The 20,527-nt window shown below is 58.8% G+C and overlaps 1 protein-coding gene across 1 annotated transcript in view; it reads left to right on the top strand.

The window, feature by feature from the left end:
• Window positions 1-20,527, top strand: part of LOC121274793 (F-box/LRR-repeat protein 19-like) — an 84,640-nt gene that overhangs the window by 19,250 nt on the left and 44,863 nt on the right. The window contains exons 6-8 of the mRNA XM_041182145.1: window positions 6,714-6,905; window positions 7,161-7,534; window positions 17,699-17,862. Of these exons, the coding sequence (XP_041038079.1) occupies window positions 6,714-6,905; window positions 7,161-7,534; window positions 17,699-17,862 (730 nt within the window). The remainder of the gene's footprint in view (window positions 1-6,713; window positions 6,906-7,160; window positions 7,535-17,698; window positions 17,863-20,527) is intronic.

Here is a 20,527-nt window from a genome sequence, read left to right as displayed (position 1 = left end):
TCTCCACAGTATGTTAACGGGAGAGAGAGAGAGAGAGTGTCCCTGTCTCTCCACAGTATGTTAACAGGAGAGAGAGAGTGTCCCTGTCTCTCCACAGTATGTTAACAGGAGAGAGAGAGAGTCCCTGTCTGTCCGCAGTATGTTAACAGGAGAGAGAGAGAGTGTCCCTGTCTCTCCGCAGTATGTTAACGGGAGAGAGAGTGTCCCTGTCTCTCCGCAGTATGTTAACGGGAGAGAGAGAAAGAGAGAGAGTGTCCCTGTCTCTCCGCAGTATGTTAACAGGAGAGAGAGAGAGAGAGTGTCCCTGTCTCTCCGCAGTATGTTAACGGGAGAGAGTGTCCCGGTCTCTCCGCAGTATGTTAACGGGAGAGAGAGAAAGAGAGAGAGTGGCCCTGTCTCTCCGCAGTATGTTAACGGGAGAGAGAGAGAGAGAGTGTCCCTGTCTCTCCGCAGTATGTTAACGGGAGAGAGAGTGTCCCTGTCTCTCCACAGTATGTTAACAGGAGAGAGAGAGAGAGAGTGTCCCTGTCTCTCCGCAGTATGTTAACAGGAGAGAGAGAGTGTCCCTGTCTCTCCGCAGTATGTTAACGGAAGAGAGAGAGAGAGTGTGTCCCTGTCTCTCCACAGTATGTTAACAGGAGAGAGAGAGTGTGTCCCTGACTCTCCGCAGTATGTTAACGGGAGAGAGAGAGAGTGTCCCTGTCTCTCCACAGTATGTTAACGGGAGAGAGAGAGAGTGTCCCTGTCTCTCCACAGTATGTTAACGGGAGAGAGAGAGAGTGTCCCTGTCTCTCCACAGTATGTTAACGGGAGAGAGAGAGAGAGAGTGTCCCTGTCTCTCCACAGTATGTTAACAGGAGAGAGAGAGTGTCCCTGTCTCTCCACAGTATGTTAACAGGAGAGAGAGAGTGTCCCTGTCTCTCCACAGTATGTTAACAGGAGAGAGAGAGAGTGTCCCTGTCTCTCCACAGTATGTTAACAGGAGAGAGAGAGAGAGTGTCCCTGTCTCTCCGCAGTATGTTAACAGGAGAGAGAGAGTGTCCCTGTCTCTCCGCAGTATGTTAACGGAAGAGAGAGAGAGAGTGTGTCCCTGTCTCTCCACAGTATGTTAACAGGAGAGAGAGAGTGTGTCCCTGACTCTCCGCAGTATGTTAACGGGAGAGAGAGAGAGTGTCCCTGTCTCTACACAGTATGTTAACGGGAGAGAGAGAGAGTGTCCCTGTCTCTCCACAGTATGTTAACGGGAGAGAGAGAGAGAGAGTGTCCCTGTCTCTCCACAGTATGTTAACGGGAGAGAGAGAGAGTGTCCCTGTCTCTCCACAGTATGTTAACAGGAGAGAGAGAGTGTCCCTGTCTCTCCACAGTATGTTAACAGGAGAGAGAGAGAGAGTGTCCCTGTCTCTCCGCAGTATGTTAATGGGAGAGAGAGAGAGAGTGTCCCTGTCTCTCCACAATATGTTAACGGGAGAGAGAGAGAGTGTGTCCTTGTCTCTCCACAGTATGTTAACGGGAGAGAGAGAGAGAGAGAGTGTCCCAGTCTCTCCACAGTAAATTAACCGGAGAGAGAGAGAGAGAGAGAGAGAGAGTGTCCCTGTCTCTCCACAGTATGTTAACAGGAGGGAGAGAGAGAGTGTCCCTGTCTCTCCGCAGTATGTTAACAGGAGGGAGAGAGAGAGTGTCCCTGTCTCTTCACAGTATGTTAACAGGAGGGAGAGAGAGAGTGTCCCTGTCTCTCTGCAGTATATAAATGGGAGGGAGAGAGAGAGAGTGTCCCTGTCTCTCTGCAGTATGTAAACGGGAGGGAGAGAGAGTGTCCCTGTCTCTCTGCAGTATGTTAACGGGAGAGAGAGAGTCCCTGTCTCTCTGCAGTATGTAAACGGGAGGGAGAGAGAGAGTGTCCCTGTCTCTCTGCAGTATGTAAACGGGAGGGAGAGAGAGTGTGTCCCTGTCTCTCTGAAGTATGTTAACGGGAGAGAGAGAGAGAGAGTGTCCCTGTCTCTCCGCAGTATGTTAACGGGAGAGAGAGAGAGAGAGAGTGTCCCTGTCTCTCCACAGTATGTTAACGGGAGAGAGAGAGAGAGAGTGTCCCTGTCTCTCCGCAGTATGTTAACGGGAGAGAGAGAAAGAGAGTGTCCCTGTCTCTCCACAGTATGTTAACAGGAGAGAGAGAAAGAGAGTGTCCCTGTCTCTCCGCAGTATGTTAACAGGAGAGAGAGTGTCCCTGTCTTTCCACAGTATGTTAACGGGAGAGAGAGAAAGAGAGAGAGAGAGTCCCTGTCTCTCCACAGTACATTAACGGGAGAGAGAGAGAATGTCCCTGTCTCTCCGCAGTATGTTAACGGGAGAGAGAGAAAGAGAGAGAGAGAGTCCCTGTCTCTCCGCAGTATGTTAACAGGAGAGAGAGAGAGTGTCCCTGTCTCTCCGCAGTACGTTAATGGGGCAGAGAGAGAGAGTGTCCCTGTCTCTCCACAGTATGTTAACGGGAGAGAGAGAGAGAGTGTCCCTGTCTCTCCACAGTATGTTAACAGGAGAGAGAGAGAGAGTGTCCCTGTCTCTCCACGGTATGTTAACGGGAGAGAGAGGGAATGTCCCTGTCTCTCCACAGTATGTTAACGGGAGAGAGAGAGAGTGTCCCTGTCTCTCCACAATATGTTAACGGGAGAGAGAGAGAGAGAGAGTGTCCTTGTCTCGCCACAGTATGTTAACGGGAGAGAGAGAGAGAGAGAGTGTCCCAGTCTCTCCACAGTAAATTAACCGGAGAGAGAGAGAGAGAGAGAGAGTGTCCCTGTCTCTCCGCAGTACGTTAATGGGGCAGAGAGAGAGAGTGTCCCTGTCTCTCCACAGTATGTTAACGGGAGAGAGAGAGAGAGTGTCCCTGTCTCTCCACAGTATGTTAACAGGAGAGAGAGAGAGAGTGTCCCTGTCTCTCCACGGTATGTTAACGGGAGAGAGAGGGAATGTCCCTGTCTCTCCACAGTATGTTAACGGGAGAGAGAGAGAGTGTCCCTGTCTCTCCACAATATGTTAACGGGAGAGAGAGAGAGAGAGAGTGTCCTTGTCTCGCCACAGTATGTTAACGGGAGAGAGAGAGAGAGAGAGTGTCCCAGTCTCTCCACAGTAAATTAACCGGAGAGAGAGAGAGAGAGAGAGAGAGTGTCCCTGTCTCTCCGCAGTATGTTATCAGGAGAGAGAGAGAGAGAGCGTGTCCCTGTCTCTCGCAGTATGTTAACGGGAGAGAGAGAGAGTGTCCCTGTCTCTCCACAGTATGTTAACAGGGGGGAGAGAGAGAGTGTCCCTGTCTCTTCACAGTATGTTAACAGGAGGGAGAGAGAGCGTGTCCCTGTCTCTCTGCAGTATGTAAATGGGAGGGAGAGAGAGAGAGTGTCCCTGTCTCTCTGCAGTATGTAAACGGGAGGGAGAGAGAGAGTGTCCCTGTCTCTCTGCAGTATGTTAACGGGAGAGAGAGAGAGAGAGTCCCTGTCTCTCTGCAGTATGTAAACGGGAGGGAGAGAGAGAGTGTCCCTGTCTCTCTGCAGTATGTAAACGGGAGGGAGAGAGAGTGTGTCCCTGTCTCTCCACAGTATGTTAACGGGAGAGAGAGAGAGAGAGTGTCCCTGTCTCTCCGCAGTATGTTAACGGGAGAGAGAGAGAGAGAGAGTGTCCCTGTCTCTCCACAGTATGTTAACGGGAGAGAGAGAGAGAGAGTGTCCCTGTCTCTCCGCAGTATGTTAACGGGAGAGAGAGAAAGAGAGTGTCCCTGTCTCTCTGCAGTATGTTAACAGGAGAGAGAGAAAGAGTGTCCCTGTCTCTCCGCAGTATGTTAACGGGAGAGAGAGTGTCCCTGTCTCTCCGCAGTATGTTAACGGGAGAGAGAGAGAGTGTGTCCCTGTCTCTCCACAGTATGTTAACAGGAGAGAGAGAGAGAGAGTGTGTCTCTGTCTCTCTGCAGTATGTTAACGGGAGAGAGAGAGAGAGTGTCCCTGTCTCTCCACAGTATGTTAACGGGAGAGAGAGAGAGTGTCCCTGTCTCTCCACAATATGTTAACGGGAGAGAGAGAGAGAGTGTCCTTGTCTCTCCACAGTATGTTAACGGGAGTGAGAGAGAGAGAGAGAGTGTCCCAGTCTCTCCACAGTAAATTAACCGGAGAGAGAGAGAGTGTGTCCCTGTCTCTCCGCAGTATGTTATCAGGAGAGAGAGAGAGAGAGAGAGCGTGTCCCAGTCTCTCGCAGTATGTTAACGGGAGAGAGAGAGAGTGTCCCTGTCTCTCCACAGTATGTTAACAGGGGGGAGCGAGAGAGTGTCCCTGTCTCTTCACAGTATGTTAACAGGAGGGAGAGAGAGAGTGTCCCTGTCTCTCTGCAGTATATAAATGGGAGGGAGAGAGAGAGAGTGTCCCTGTCTCTCTGCAGTATGTAAACGGGAGGGAGAGAGAGAGTGTCCCTGTCTCTCTGCAGTATGTTAACGGGAGAGAGAGAGAGAGAGTCCCTGTCTCTCTGCAGTATGTAAACGGGAGGGAGAGAGAGAGTGTCCCTGTCTCTCTGCAGTATGTAAACGGGAGGGAGAGAGAGTGTGTCCCTGTCTCTCCACAGTATGTTAACGGGAGAGAGAGAGAGAGAGTGTCCCTGTCTCTCCGCAGTATGTTAACGGGAGAGAGAGAGAGAGAGAGTGTCCCTGTCTCTCCACAGTATGTTAACGGGAGAGAGAGAGAGAGAGTGTCCCTGTCTCTCTGCAGTATGTTAACGGGAGAGAGAGAAAGAGAGTGTCCCTGTCTCTCCACAGTATGTTAACAGGAGAGAGAGAAAGAGAGTGTCCCTGTCTCTCCGCAGTATGTTAACGGGAGAGAGAGTGTCCCTGTCTCTCCGCAGTATGTTAACGGAAGAGAGAGAGAGTGTGTCCCTGTCTCTCCACAGTATGTTAACGGAAGAGAGAGAGAGAGTGTCCCTGTCTCTCCACAGTATGTTAACGGGAGAGAGAGAGAGAGAGTGTCCCTGTCTCTCCGCAGTATGTTAACGGGAGAGAGAGAGAGAGAGTGTCCCTGTCTCTCCACGGTATGTTAACAGGAGAGAGAGAGAGTGTCCCTGTCTCTCCACAGTATGTTAACGGGAGAGAGAGAGAGTGTCCCTGTCTCTCCACAATATGTTAACGGGGGAGAGAGAGAGAGTGTCCTTGTCTCTCCACAGTATGTTAACGGGAGAGAGAGAGAGAGAGAGTGTCCCAGTCTCTCCACAGTAAATTAACCGGAGAGAGAGAGAGAGTGTCCCTGTCTCTCCGCAGTATGTTATCAGGAGAGAGAGAGAGAGAGAGAGAGCGTGTCCCTGTCTCTCGCAGTATGTTAACGGGAGAGAAAGAGAGTGTCGCTGTCTCTCCACAGTATGTTAACAGGGGGGAAAGAGAGAGTGTCCCTGTCTCTTCACAGTATGTTAACAGGAGGGAGAGAGAGAGTGTCCCTGTCTCTCTGCAGTATGTAAATGGGAGGGAGAGAGAGAGAGTGTCCCTGTCTCTCTGCAGTATGTAAACGGGAGGGAGAGAGAGAGTGTCCCTGTCTCTCTGCAGTATGTTAACGGGAGAGAGAGAGAGAGAGTCCCTGTCTCTCTGCAGTATGTAAACGGGAGGGAGAGAGAGAGTGTCCCTGTCTCTCTGCAGTATGTAAACGGGAGGGAGAGAGAGTGTGTCCCTGTCTCTCTGCAGTATGTTAACGGGAAAGAGAGAGAGAGTGTGTCCCTGTCTCTCTGCAGTATGTTAACGGGAGGGAGAGAGAGAGAGTGTCCCTGTCTCTCCGCAGTATGTAAACAGGAGGGAGAGAGAGAGTGTCCCTGTCTCTCTGCAGTATGTTAACGGGAGGGAGAGAGAGAGAGTGTCCCTGTCTCTCCGCAGTATGTTAACGGGAGAGAGAGAGAGAGTGTGTCCCTTTCTCTCTGCAGTATGTTAACGGGAGGGAGAGAGGGAGAGTGTCCCTGTCTCTCCGCAGTATGTTAACACAGGAGAGAGAGAGAGAGAGAGAGAGTGTCCCTGTCTCTCCGCAGTATGTTAACGGGAGGGAGTGTCCCTGTCTCTCTGCAGTATGTTAACGGGAGGGAGAGAGGGAGAGTGTCCCTGTCTCTCCGCAGTATGTTAACACAGGAGAGTAACCCAAGTTATTTCCCAGCAGTGCAAATTGAACAGAATTTTAATCCCGTGAGGTTTGGGGGGGGATTTGCAGAGCTTAGGGCCCACTCACCCCCAGGCATCGGGAGATGCTCAAGAGGCCTGAATCGGAGGTCTTGGTGGGGTGTAGGGGCTGGACGAGGTTACAGAGATAGGGAGGAGTGTAGGGATTGGAGGAGGTTACAGAGATAGGGAGGAGTGTAGGGATTGGAGGAGGTTACAGAGGTAGGGAAGGGTGTAGGGACTGGAGGAGGTTACAGAGAGAGGGAGGGTTGTAGGGACTGGAGGAGGTTACAGAGATAGGGAGGGGTGTAGGGACTGGAGGAGGTTACAGAGAGAGGGAGGGTTGTAGGAGCTGGAGGAGGTTACAGAGATAGGGAGGCTTGTAGGGGCTGGAGGAGGTTACAGAGATAGGGATGGGTGTAGGGGCTGGAGGAGGTTACAGAGATAGGGATGGGTGTAGGGTCTGGAGGAGGTTACAGAGATAGGGAGGGGGTGTCAGGTCCGGAGGAGGAGGTTGTACCTCCCGCTCGCTCCCCGTTAACGCGCCTCCCTCTTTGCGTTGCAGAAGCTGAAGAACGTGCGGGGCCAGGAGGACTTGGCGTCGAGCAACGAGAAGACGCACCAGCGGGAGAAGCTGGAGCGCTTCAAGCAGATGTGCCAGATGCTGGAGCGGGTGAACCAGGCCGAGAGCTCCAGCTCCAGCTCCAGCTCGGACTCGGACTCAGACTCTCAGGGCTCGGAGGACGAGGAGGAGGAGCCGGACGAGGAGGAGAGCAGCGACGGCGGGGGAGGAGGAGGGGGAGGAGGAGGGGGCATCTCGGGCGCCAGCTCCAACGGCGGCGCCCGGCGGCCCAGGGACCGCCGGACTGCAGCGGCCGCCCTGGGCTTCAGCGAGAGCGAGGAGGAGGAGGAGGACGAGGAGGAGGAGGAGGAGGAGGAGGACGAAGAGGCGCCGGCGGTGGCGGCGCGCCAGGACGAGGCCGACGATTGCCAGCGCGCCGGCGCCGGCGCCGCCCCCCGCAACGGCAAGGCCAAGGGGGGCCGCGAGCCCTCGCAGGGCAAGGAGAACCAGCACTCGGCCCGGCACGAGCGGGCCCGCGGCCAGGGCGGCCGGAAGCTCCCGCGGCCGGCCGGCCAGCTGGGGCTGCGCACCATGGCCCGCACCCAGTTCCTCAACCGGCCGCCCGTCTCCTCGGCCCCCAAGCCCCTGCAGATGGAGCGCCACGTGGTCAAGCCGCCCCCCGACAGCCCCGAGCCGGACTCGCTGCCGCTGGAGACCGGCGCCGACCACGTCATGCAGCGGCACGCCTGGCTCTCCGTCTTCCAGTACCTCAGCCACCGGGACCTGTGCGTCTGCATGAGGGTGTGCCGCACCCTCAATCGATGGTAAGGAGACTGCCTGACGCGGGGGCTCGGTGTGGGGCTGGGGGTGGGTGTGGGTGCAGCGGCGGCTCGGTGGGCTGCAATCCTCTCAGGCCGCTACCTTTCGGGGTCCGAGGTTCATGATCCAGGCCTGACGCTCTCTCACCACCCCACCCCCCCCCGCCCACCCCCCACTCCCCCCCCAACCCCTGCCAACACCCGCTGCTGAGGAGGGTATTAGATTTGGGTTAAAGGCGGGGGCTTCAAATTCTGTTTTTTTTTTGTTCGTTCACGGGATGTGGGTGTCTCCAGCCGGGCCCAGCCTTTGTTGCCCATCCCGAATTACCCCTCGAGATGGCGGTGGGTGAGCCGCTGCGGTCCCCGTGTGGTGTGGGTACACCCACGGCGCTGTTAGGGAGGGAGTTCCAGGATTTTGTCCCGTGCGGTGTAGGTACACCCACGGCACTGTTAGGGAGGGAGTTCCAGGATTTTGTCCCTGTGGTGTAGGTACACCCACGGCGCTGTTAGGGAGGGAGTTCCAGGATTTTGTCCCGTGCGGTGTAGGTACACCCACGTCGCTGTTAGGGAGGGAGTTCCAGGATTTTGTCCCGTGTGGTGTAGGTACACCCACGTCGCTGTTAGGGAGGGAGTTCCAGTATTTTGTCCCTGTGGTGTAGGTACACCCACGACGCTGTTAGGGAGTGAGTTCCCAGGATTCGGACCCAGTGACAGTGAAGGAACGGCCGATATATTTCCAAGTCAGGATGGGTGAGGGGCTCGGAGGGGAACTTCCAGGTGCTGGTGTTCCCCATGTGTCTGCTGCCCTTGTCCTTCTAGATGGTAGAGGTCGTGGGTTTGGGCGGCGCTGTCGAAGGAGCCTTGGTGAGTTGCTGCAGTGCATCTTGTAGATGTTACACACACTGCTGCTGCTGTGCGTCAGTGGTGGAGGGAGTGAATGTTTGTGGATGGGGGGCCGATCAAGCGGGGCTGCTTTGTCCTGGACGGTGTCAAGCTTCTTGAGTGTTGTGGGAGCCGCACTCATCCAGGCAAGTGGGGAGTATTCCATCCCACTCCTGACTGGTGCCTTGTAGAAGGTGGACAGGATTTGGGGAGTCAGGAGGTGAGTTACTCTCCGCAGGATTCCCAGCCTCTGACCTGCTCTTGTAGACACAGTATTTACATGGCTGGTCCAGTTCAGTTTCTGGTCAATGTTAACCCCCAGGATGTTGGTAGTGGGGGATTCAGTGATGATACCATTGAATGTCAAGGGATGATGGTTGGATTCTCTCTTGTTGGAGATGGTCATTGCCTGGCACTTGTGTGGTGTGAATGTTACTCACTACATGTCAGCCCAAGCCTGGATATTGTCCAGGTCTTGCTGCATTTGGACATGGTCTGCTTCAGTATCTGAGGAGTCTCGAATGGTGCTGAACATTGTACAATCTAACTCAGCCTTGAATATATTCAACGCCCCGGCCTCCTCTGCTCTCTGGTGGAGAGAATTCCACAGACTGAAGACCCTTTGAGAGAAGAAATTCCTCCTCATCTCCATCTTCAATGGGAGACCCCTTATTCTGAAATTGTGTCCCCTCGTTTTAGATTCCCACCACCCTGTTGGCCCACCCCTCCACCCTCCTCTCAGAATCATCTTACCTGTCTCGTTAAGATCTCCTCTCATTCTTCTGAACTCCAGCGGGTACAGGCCCAACTTGCTCAACCTTTCCTCATAAGACAAACCCCCTTCGTCCCAGGAATCGGCCAAGTGAACGTTCTCTAAACGGCCTCCAGTGCAAGTAAGTCCCCCCTTAAGTAAGGAGGCCAAAACTGTTCACAGTGCACCAGGTGCGGTCTCACCAACGCCCTGTACAGTCTTACCAAGACTTTTATACTCCATCCCCCTTGCAATAAATGCCAGCGTTCCGTTTGCCTTCCCTATTACTTGCTGTATCTACGTGCTAACCTTTTGTGATTGATATACAAGGACACCCACTTTCGTCTGTACTGCAGCATTCAGAAACTAGTTGGGTAGATAAAGGGGAACTGGTAGATGTGGTATGTGGATTTCCAAAAGGTGTTGGATAAGCTCAATATACAAGCTAAGTGTGGCGTTGGGGGTGATATATGAGCATGGATTGAGGATTGGTTGGTGGACAGGAACCAGAGAATAGGCACAAATGGGGCATTTTCAAGATGGCAGGCAGTGAATAGTGGAGTGCGGCAAAGATCAGCGCTGGGGCCTCAGCAATTTACAATCTATATTAATGACTTGGATGGAGAGGCAGAGAGTAACGTAGCTACGTTTGCTGATGATACAAAGCTCGGCGGGGGGGGAAGCTGTGTGGAGGACACAAAGAGGCTGCAAACAGATACTGACAGGTTAAGCGAGGGGGTAACAAGGTGGCAGATGGGGTAGTTTGTGGGGATGTGTGAGGTTATTCACTTTGCTCGTAAGGATGGAGAAGCAGAATATTTTACAAAATGTGAAACTTGGAAATATTGATGTTCAGAGGGACTTGGGTGGAGCTGTACAAGGGGCACAGAAGTTAGCATGCAGGTACAGCGAGAAACCAGGAAGGGGAATGGTGTGTTGACCTTTATGGCAAGGGGAGTGGAGTACAGGGATAAGGAAGTCTTGCTCCAATTGTACAGGGTTGTGGTGAGACCACACCTGGAACACTGTGCTCAGTTTTGGTCCCCATGTTTAAGGAGGGATATCCTTGCTTTGGGAGGTGGGACAGTGAAGGTTCACCCGATTGGTCCCTGGGACGAGTGGGGTGTCCTGTGAGTAAATTGGGTCTGTATTCTCCAGAGATTTGAAGAACGAGATGCGATCTGATTGAAGGGGTTTGACAGGGTGGACACAGAGAGGTTGTATCACCGCCACCCGCCACCCCCCCCGCACCCCCCCCGCCTCCCGGCTGGGGATTGGAGAACGTGGAGGGGGGGAGGGGGCACAGTCTCAGGGTAAGGGCTCGGCCATTTTGGACTGAGACGAGGAGAAATCTCTTCACTCGGAGGGTGGGGAATCTTCGGAATTCTCTACCTCAGAGGGTTGTGGATGCTCCATCGTTGAGGATATTCCAGACCGGGATTGGGAGATTTTAGGTCTCTCAGGGAATCGAGGGATACGGGAAGTGGGCGGGAGAGTGGAGTTGAGGCAGAAGGTCAGCCAGGATCCTATCGAATGGGGGGAGCAGGCTCGAGGGGCTGAATGGCCTCCTCCTGCTCCTATTTCTTAAGTTCTGACCTGGCCAATTATCTCATTTAGTGGGATCCTGCTGTGTGATGCTGTGCTTCTCTGTGTTACAACCGTGACCACGCCTGGAAGTACTTCACTGATCACAAACCCGCTGCAGTGCTGTGAGATGTTGAAAGTCATGGTGGGATGGAATTAGACCACACTTGGAGCACTGTGCACAGTTCTGGTCTCACCTCCTGACTCCCTAAAGTCTTCCTGACTCCCTAAAGTCTGTCCACCATCTACAAGGCACCAGTCAGGAGTGTGATGGGACACTCCCCACTTGCCTGGATGTGTGCAGCTCCCACAACACTCAAGAAGCTCCACACCATCCAGGACAAAGCAGTCCCACTTGATCGGCCCCCCATCCACAAACATTCACTCCCTCCACCACCGACGCACTGTAGCAGCAGTGTGTGTACCATCTACAAGATGCACTGCAGCAACTCACCAAGGCTCCTTCGACAGCGCCGCCCAAACCAACGACCTCTACCATCTAGAAGGACAAGGGCAGCAGACACATGGGGAACACCAGCACCTGGAAGTTCCCCTCCGAGCCCCTCACCATCCCGACTTGGAAATATATCGGGCGTCCCTTCACTGTCGCTGGGTCCGAATCCTGGAGTTCCCTCCCTAACAGCGCCGTGGGTGTACCTACACCACACGGGGACTGCAGCGGCTTAAGAAGGCGGCTCACCCACCACCTTCTCTAGGGCAATTAGGGATGGGAGATAAAGGTTGTCTTAGCCAGCGACGCCCACATCCTGTGAACGGATGCCCAGGTTTGAGCTGCTACTTGTGTTCTGAATCAGTGCCATTTAGCGTGGTGGTTGTGCCACACAACATGATGAATTCTGACCTCATTTCCACAAAGACTGTGGTGGTCACATGATGACAAAAGGGCTTTCGATAGGGGAGACGTAGAGATGTTCCCCCTTGCGGGCGAGACCAGAACTCGGGCGGGGGGGGGGCCATTATTATGAGAGAGTCACGAATAAAATCCCAGTGGGGAATTGGGGAGAAACGTCTTTACCCAGAGATTGGGGAGAGTGTGGGACTCGCTCCCAGCGTGGAGAGGGTGAGGGGAATCGTGTCGCGAGATTTAAGGTGGGGGTGGGAGCGGGGAAGCTGGTTAAACGCCTGAGGGAGGACGGAATTGGAGGAGATGTGGATGCGGGAAGAGGAACGGTGGGGGGTGCATGGGAGGAGGCTGGTGTGGAGCAGGAGCACCAGCACGGGGGAGAGGGGCTGAACGGCGGTGTCTCTGCTGTTTAATGCTTTGTAAACCCTGTAAAAGGCAAATTGACAAAGACCAGGTAATCCGTTTCTCTGTAATATTGCCTGAGGAATATATTAATTGTCTCACGACGCACTGGAGGGTACACTGGCTATTCATCCATTAGCAGCTGCAAGGTCTTTAATGTTCATCCGTGAGGACAGTTTAACAACCCATCGAACTGCCCCTCCAATAGCGCGGTCCTCCCTCGGCACTGCCCCTACCCCACCCCCACCCTCCCAAGACAGCCAGGCTCCCATTGCCCCCTCTCTGTGTTGAGAAGACTGGTTTGGCTGTGGGCCCAGATTGGTGAGTTTGAGAAGATTGAATGGGTTCGCTCGGGTCACTCCCAAGCCATGTTAAGGGGTCAGCGTGCAGGGTGAGGGCTATGGGGAACAGGGGGGTGTGCCCCAGACTCAGGTCCAAGGGGGTTCACTGTGGTCACTGCCGAGCTATTACGGGGTCAGGGCTGTGGGAACCAGGGAGGAGTTCAGTCCCAGACTAGGTCAGGACAGCACATTTACATAACAATGTAACCCATATCGTTCAGTCCTAATGAGAACCATTCATCTCAAGCCCTCGTACGCTCGCACGTACTCTTGCGCGCTCTCTTGTTTGCACGCTCTCTCGCGCTCGCTCTCTCTCGCGCAACCTGCACTCCGCTCGCTCTCTGCTCTTGTGCTCTCTCCTCTCGCGCTTGCTCTCTCCTCGCGCTCGCTCTCTGCTCTTGAGCTCTCTCCTCTCGCGCTCGCTCTCCCCCATCGCGCTCGCTCACGCTCTCTCATCTTGCGCTCGCTCTCTCTCTCGTGCTTCCATCGTTCTCTCGCCCCTCGCGCTCTCCTCTCACGCTTGCTCTCTCTTGCGCTCGCTCGCCATCCTCTCGCGCTCGCTCTCTCCTCTCGCGCTCGCTCTCTCCTCTCGCGCTCGCTCTCTCCTCTCGCTCTCTCTCTCTTCTCTCGTGCTCGCTCTCTCCTCTCGCGCTCGCTCTCTGCTCTTGTGCTCTCTCCTCTTGCGCATCACTCTCGCGCTCGCTCTCTCTCGCGCAACCTGCACTCAGCTCGCTCTCTGCTCTTGTGCTCTCTCTCATGCTTGCTCTCTCCTCTCGCGCTTGCTCTCTCCTCGCGCTCACTCTCTGCTCTTGTGCTCTCTCCTCTCGCGCATCGCTCTCTCGCGCTCGCTCTCCCCCATCGCGCTCGCTCACGTTCTCTCCTCTTGCGCACGCTCTCTCTCTCGCGCTTCCATCATTCTCTCCTCTCGCCCCTCGCGCTCTCCGCTCACGCTTGCTCTCTCTTCTGCTCGCTCGCTATCCTCTCGCACTCGCTCTCTTCTCTCGCGCTCGCTCGCTCTCCTCTCGCGCTCGCTCGCTCTCCTCTCGCGCTCGCTCGCTCTCCTCTTGCGCTCGCTCTCTCCTCTCGCGCTCTCTCCTCTCGCGCTCGCTCTCTCCTCTCGCGCTCGCTCTCTCCTCTCGCGCTCGCTCTCTCCTCTCGCACTCGCTCTCTGCTCTTGTGCTGTCTCCTCTCGCACATCGCTCTCTCTCCTCTCGTGCTCGCTCTCTCCATTGCGCTCGCGCTCTTCTCTCGCGCATCGCTCTCCTCGAGCTCGCTCTCGCTTCTCGTTCATCTCTCTCCTCGCGCTCACTCTCTCCTCTCATGCTTCGCTCTCCTCGCGCTCGCTGTCTCTCGCGCTCGCTGTCTCTCGCGCTCGCTCTCTCTCGCGCTCGCTCTCTCGCGCTCGCTCTCTCTCGCGCTCGCTCTCTCTCGCGCTCGCTCTCTCGTCGCGCTCGCTCTCTCCTCTCGCGCTCCCTCTCTCCTCTCGCGCTCCCTCTCTCCTCTCGCGCTCCCTCTCTCCTCTCGCGCTCGCTCTCTCCTCCTCGCGCTCGCTCTCTCCTCCTCGCGCTCGCTCTCTCCTCCTCGCGCTCGCTCTCTCCTCCTCGCGCTCGCTCTCTCCTCCTCGCGCTCGCTTTCTGCTCTTGTGCTCTCTTGCGCATCGTTCCCTCTCGTGCATCGCTCTCTCTCGTGCTCGCTCTGCCCCATCGCGCTCGCTCCCGCCACTCACGCTCGCTCCCGCCACTCACGCTCGCTCTCTCCTCTCATGTTTGCTCTCTCTTGCGCTCGCTCTCTCCTCCTCGCGCTCACTCTCTCCTCTCGCACTTCGCTCTCTCTTCTCGCGCTCGTTCTCTCTCACATAACGTGCTCTCCTCTCGCGCTCGCTCTCTCCTCTCGTGCTCGCTCTCTCCTCTCGTGCTCACTCTCTCGCGCTCGCTCTCTCCTCTCGCGCTCGCTCTCTCTCACGCTTACTCCCTCTCGCGCATTGCTCTCTCTCGTGCTCGCTACCTCTCGTGCTCGCTCTCTCTCACACAACGTGTTTTCTCCTCTCGCGCTCGCTCTCCCCTTGTGCTTGCTCTTTCCCCTCGCGCTCGCTCTTTCCCCTCGCGCTCGCTCTCTCCCCTCGCGCTCGCTCTCTCCCCTCGCGCTCGCTCTCTCCCCTCGCGCTCGCTCTCTCCCCTCGCGCTCGCTCTCTCCCCTCGCGCTCGCTCTCTCCCCTCGCGCTCGCTCTCTCCCCTCGCGCTCGCTCTGTCTCCCCTCGCGCTCGCTCTGTCTCCCCTCGCGCTCGCTCTGTCTCCCCTCGCGCTCGCTCTGTCTCCCCTCGCGCTCGCTCTGTCTCCCCTCGCGCTCGCTCTGTCTCCCCTCGCGCTCGCTCTGTCTCCCCTCGCGCTCGCTCTGTCTCCCCTCGCGCTCGCTCCCTCTCGCGCTCGCTCCTCTCCCCTCGCGCTCGCTCGCTCTCGCGCTCGCTCCCTCTCCCCTCGCGCTCGCTCCCTCTCCCCTCGCGCTCGCTCCCTCTCCCCTCGCGCTCGCTCCCTCTCCCCTCGCGCTCGCTCCCTCTCCCCTCGCGCTCGCTCCCTCTCCCCTCGCGCTCGCTCGCTCTCCCCTCGCGCTCGCTCTCCCCTCGCGCTCGCTCTCCCCTCGCGCTCGCTCTCCCCTCGCGCTCGCTCTCCCCTCGCGCTCGCTCTCCCCTCGCGCTCGCTCTCTTCTCGCGCTCGCTCTCTCCTCTCGTGCTCACTACCTCTCGCGCTCGCTCTCTCTCCTCTCGCGCTCGCTCTCTCTCCTCTCGCGCTCGCTCTCTCTCCTCTCGCGCTCGCTCTCTCTCCTCTCGCGCTTGCTCCCTATCCTCTCGCGCTCGCTCTCTCCCCTCGCGCTCACTCGCTCTCTTCTCGCGCTCGCTCTCTCCTCTCGTCCTCGCTCGCTCTCTTCTCACGCTCGTTCTCTCCTCTCGTGCTCGCTACCTCTCGCGCTCGCTCTCTCTCCTCTCGCGCTCGCTCCCTATCCTCTCGCACTTGCTCTCTCCCCTCGCGCTCTTTCCCCTCGCGCTCGCTCTCTCACCCCTCGCTCTCGCTCTCTCCTCGCGCTCGCTCTCTCCCCTCGCGCTCGCTCTCCCCTCGCGCTCGCTCTCCCCTCGCGCTCGCTCTCCCCTCGCGCTCGCTCTCCCCTCGCGCTCGCTCTCCCCTCGCGCTCGCTCTCCCCTCGCGCTCGCTCTCCCCTCGCGCTCGCTCTCTCTCCCCTCGCGCTCGCTCTCTCTCCCCTCGCGCTCGCTCTCTCTCCCCTCGCGCTCGCTCTCTCTCCCCTCGCGCTCGCTCTCTCTCCCCTCGCGATCGCGCTCCCCTCACGCTCGCTCTCTCTCCCCTCGCGCTCGCTCTCTCTCCCCTCTCGCGCTCGCTCTCTCTCGCGCTCGCTCTCTCTCCCCTCTCGCGCTCGCTCTCTCTCCCCTCTCGCGCTCGCTCTCTCTCCCCCCCGCGCGACCTCCCCCCCCGCGCGACCTCCTCCTGCTCTCCACGCTCCCCCGCGTGCTCTCCACGCTCCCCCCGCGTGCTCTCCACGCTCACCCCACGCGCTCTCCACGCTCCCTCCGCTCCCCCTGCGCGCTTTCCACGCTCCCCCTGCTCGCTCACCCCGCGTGCTCTCCACGCTCCCCCCGCGCGCTCTCCAAGCTCGCTCTCCACGCTCACCCCACGCGCTCTCCACGCTCCCTCCGCTCCCCCCGCGCGCTCTCCACGCTCCCCCCCGCGTGCTCTCCACGCTCCCCCTGCCCGCTCTCCAAGCTCGCTCTCCACGCTCCCCCCGCGCGCTCTCCACACTCCCCCCCGCGTGCTCTCCAAGCTCGCCCCACCCTACCCCTGCGCGCTTTCCAAGATCACCCCACGCGCTCTCCACGCTCCCCCCACACGCTCTCCACGCTCCCCCCACATGCTCTCCACGCCCCCCCCCCACGCGCTCTCCTAGCTCGCTCTCCATGCTCCCCAGCGCTCTCCACGCTCCCCCCGCGCGCTCTCCACGCTCCCCCCGCACGCTCTCCACGCTCCCCCCCCGCGCGCTCTCCAAGCTCGCTCTCCACGCTCCCCCGCGCGCTCTCCACGCTCCCCCCGCGTGCTCTCCACGCTCCCCCCGCACGCTCTCCACGCTCCCCCCCGCACGCTCTCCACGCTCCCCCCGCACGCTCTCCACGCTCCCCCCGCTCGCTCCCCCCGCGCGCTCTCCAAGCTCGCCCCACGTGCTCTCCACGCTCCCCCCACGCGCTCTCCACGCTCCCCCCACGCGCTCTCCGCGCTCACCCGCGTGCTCTCCGCGCTTCCTCCTCGTGCTCTCCGCGCTTCCTCCTCGTGCTCTCCGCGCTCCCCCCGCGCGCTCTCCACGCTTCCTCCTCGTACTCTCCGCGCTTCCTCCTCGTACTCTCCGCGCTTCCTCCTCGTACTCTCCGCGCTTCCTCCTCGCGCTCTCCGCGCTCCCCCACGCGCTCTCCGCGCTTCCTCCTCGTACTCTCCGCGCTCCCCCCGCGCGCTCTCCACGCTCCCCCCGCACGCTCTCCACGCTCCCCCCCGCGCGCTCTCCAAGCTCGCTCTCCACGCTCCCCCCGCGCGCTCTCCACGCTCCCCCCGCACGCTCTCCACGCTCCCCCCCGTGCGCTCTCCAAGCTCGCTCTCCACGCTCCCCCCGCACGCTCTCCACGCTCCCCCCGCTCGCTCCCCCCGCGCGCTCTCCAAGCTCGCCCCACGTGCTCTCCACGCTCCCCCCACGCGCTCTCCACGCTCCCCCCACGTGCTCTCCACGCTCCCCCCACGCGCTCTCCGCGCTCCCCCCGCGCACTCTCCACGCTCCCCCCGCACGCTCTCCACGCTCCCCCCCGCGCGCTCTCCAAGCTCGCTCTCCACGATCCCCCCGCGCGCTCTCCACGCTCCCCCCGCACGCTCTCCACGCTCCCCCCGCACGCTCTCCACGCTCCCCCCGCTCGCTCCCCCCGCGCGCTCTCCAAGCTCGCCCCACGTGCTCTCCACGCTCCCCGCGCGCTCTCCGCGCTTCCTCCTCGTGCTCTCCGCGCTTCCTCCTCGTGCTCTCCGCGCTCCCCCCGCGCGCTCTCGCTTCCTCCTCGCGCGCTCTCCGCGCTCCCCTCCGCGCGCTCTCCTCGCTTCCTCAGCGCGCTCTCCGCGCTTCCTCCTCGCGCTCTCCACGCTCCCACCGCGCGCTCTCCACGCTCCCACCGCGCGCTCTCCACGCTCCCACCGCGCGCTCTCCACGCTCCCTCCACACGCTCTCCTCGCACCCCTTCCCTCGCGCGCTCCCTTCGTCCCCCTCCCCTCGCGCGCTCACACTCACACTCACTCGCTCTCTCCTCCTCCTCTCAGGTGCTGCGATAAACGTTTGTGGACCAAAATTGACCTGAGCCGTCAGAAGTCCATCACTCCAGCCATGCTGAGTGGAATCATTCGACGGCAGCCTGTAGCCCTGGACCTTAGCTGGACCAGTATCTCCAAGAAGCAGCTGATGTGGCTCATAAACAGGCTGCAGGGTGAGTGTAGGGGGTGGGGGGAGGGGGGGTGCGGGGGTGGGGGGTTGGTGGGTGCGTGGCTGCTGCCCTCGGAGCATCCTTAGCCCTCGGGGTGGGGGCGCGAATTAATCCCCGGTTCAGAGGAGCAGGGTCCACTGGAGGTGGCTGAGTCGTCACCTCCCCCCGCCCACCTGACCTGTGGCCTCCCCACCCCCCCCCCCTCCCCCCCGCAACCACTTCAGCTGGTCACCTGCCCCCTCCTCTCCCCATCCTCCGAACAGCCCCCCCCCCCCCCACCTTCACACCTCCTGTCTTCACTCCCCGCTACCGTCCTCCTGTCTTACCTCAGCTCACTGACATCTTGCTGGGCCGACCGCGTTGGATGACGAACACTAACCAGGGTCGTGTTGGCTGGAATTTAGCAGGTTTACGGCAAAGTTTCATTCACCTTTTCAAGGCATTCAGGGCAACCGGTAGCTTCAGTCTCCGTCTGCATCTCTCTCTGCGACTCCGTCTCTCTCTCCGTCTGCGTCTCTCTCTCCGTCACCGCCTCTCGCTCCGTCTGCGTCTCTCTCTCCATCACCGCCTCTCTCTCCGTCTGCGTTTCTCTCTGCGTCTCCGTCTCTCTCTCCGTCTGCATCTCTCTCTGCGTCTCCGTCTCTCTCTCCGTCTGCATCTCTCTCTGCATCTCCGTCTCTCTCTCCGTCTGCGCCTGTCTCTCTCCATCTGCGTCTCTCTCTGCGTCTCCGTCTCTCTCTCCGTCTCCGTCTCTCTCTCCGTCTGCGCCTCTCTCTCCGTCTGCGCCTCTCTCTCCGTCTGCGTCTCTCTCTGCGTCTCCGTCTCTCTCTCGTCACCGCCTCTCTCTCCATCTGCGTCTCTCTCTCTCCGTCTGTGCCTCTCTCTCCGTCTGCGTCTCTCTCCGTCACCGCCTCTCTCTCCGTCTGCATCTCTCTCTCTCCGTCTGTGTCTCTCTCTGCGTCTCCGTCTCTCTCTCGTCACCGCCTCTCTCTCCGTCTGCATCTCTCTCTGCATCTCCGTCTCTCTCTCCGTCTGCGCCTGTCTCTCTCCATCTGCGTCTCTCTCTGCGTCTCCGTCTCTCTCTCCGTCTGCGCCTCTCTCTCCGTCTGCATCTCTCTCTCTCCGTCTGCGTCTCCGTCTCTCTCTCGTCACCGCCTCTCTCTCCATCTGCGTCTCTCCGTCTGCGTCTCTCTCTGCGTCTCCGTCTCTCTCTGCGTCTCCGTCTCTCTCCGTCACCGCCTCTCTCTCTGTCTGCGTCTCTCTCTCCGTCTGCGTCTCTCTCTCCGTCTGCGTCTCTCTCGTCATCGCCTCTCTCTCCATCTGCGTCTCTCTCTCTCCGTCTGTGCCTCTCTCTCCGTCTGCGTCTCTCTCCGTCACCGCCTCTCTCTCCGTCTGCATCTCTCTCTCTCCGTCTGCGCCTCTCTCTGCGTCTCCGTCTCTCTCTCCGTCTGCGTCTCTCTCTCCGTCTGCATCTCTCTCTGCGTCTCCGTCTCTCTCTCCGTCTGCGTCTCTCTCTCGGTCACCGCCTCTCTCTCCGTCTGTGTCTCTTTCTCCGCCTGCGTCTCTTTCTCCGCCTGCGTCTCTCTCTCCGTCTGCATCTCTCTCTGCGTCTGCGTCTCTCTCTCCGTCACCGTCTCTCTCTGCGTCTGCGTCTCTCTTTGCGTCTCCGTCTCTCTTTCCGTCTGCGTCTCTCTCTCCGTCTGCATCTCTCTCTGCGTCTCCGTCTCTCTGTCTGCGTCTCTCTCTCCGTCACCGCCTCTCTCTCCGTCTGCGTCTCTCTCTGCGTCTGCGTCTCTCTCTCCATCTGCGTCTCCGTCTCTCTCCGTCTGCATCTCTCTCTGCGTCTCCGTCTCTCTCTCCGTCTGCGCCTCTCTCTGCGTCTGCGTCTCTCTCTGCGTCTCCGTCTGCGCCTCTCTCTCCGTCTGCGTCTCTCTCTCCGTCTGTGTCTCTCTCTGCGTCTCCGTCTCTCTCTCCATCACCGCCTCTCTCTCTGTCTGCGTCTCTCTCTCCGTCTGTGTCTCTCTCTGCGTCTCCGTCTCTCTCTCCGTCACCACCTCTCTCTCTGTCTGCGTCTCTCTCTCCGTCTGTGTCTCTCTTTGCGTCTCCGTCTCTCTCTCTCCGTCACCGCCTCTCTCTCCATCTGCGTCTCTCTCTCCGTCTGCGTCTCTCTCTCTGTGTCTCTCTCTCCGTCTGCGTCTCTCTGTCTGTGCCTCTCTCTCCATCTGCATCTCTCTCTCTCCATCTGCGCCTCTCTCTCCGTCTGCGTCTCTGTCTCTCTCTCCGTCACCGCCTCTCTCTCCGTCTGCATCTCTCCGTCTGCCCCTCTCTCTCCGTCTGCGTCTCTGTCTCTCTCTCCGTCACCGCCTCTCTCTCCGTCTGCATCTCCGTCTGCGCCTCTCTCTGCGTCTCCGTCTCTCTCTCCGTCACCGCCTCTCTCCGTCTGCGTCTCTCTCTGCGTCTCCGTCTCTCTCTCCGTCACCACCTCTCTCTCCGTCTGCGTCTCTCTCTCCGTCTGCATCTCTCTCTGTGTCTCCGTCTCTCTCTCCGTCTGCTTCTCTCTCTGTCACCGCCTCTCTCTCCATCTGCGTCTCTCTCTGCATCTGCGTCTCTCTCTCCGTCTGCATCTCTCTCTGCGTCTGCGTCTCTCTCTCCGTCACCGTCTCTCTCC

This window comes from Carcharodon carcharias (assembly GCF_017639515.1).
Source record: "Carcharodon carcharias isolate sCarCar2 chromosome 38 unlocalized genomic scaffold, sCarCar2.pri SUPER_38_unloc_2, whole genome shotgun sequence".
NCBI classification, from domain to species: Eukaryota; Metazoa; Chordata; class Chondrichthyes; order Lamniformes; family Lamnidae; genus Carcharodon; species Carcharodon carcharias.
Note: the sequence above shows the minus strand (reverse complement) of the source record. Positions and strands in the feature narration are given on the sequence as shown.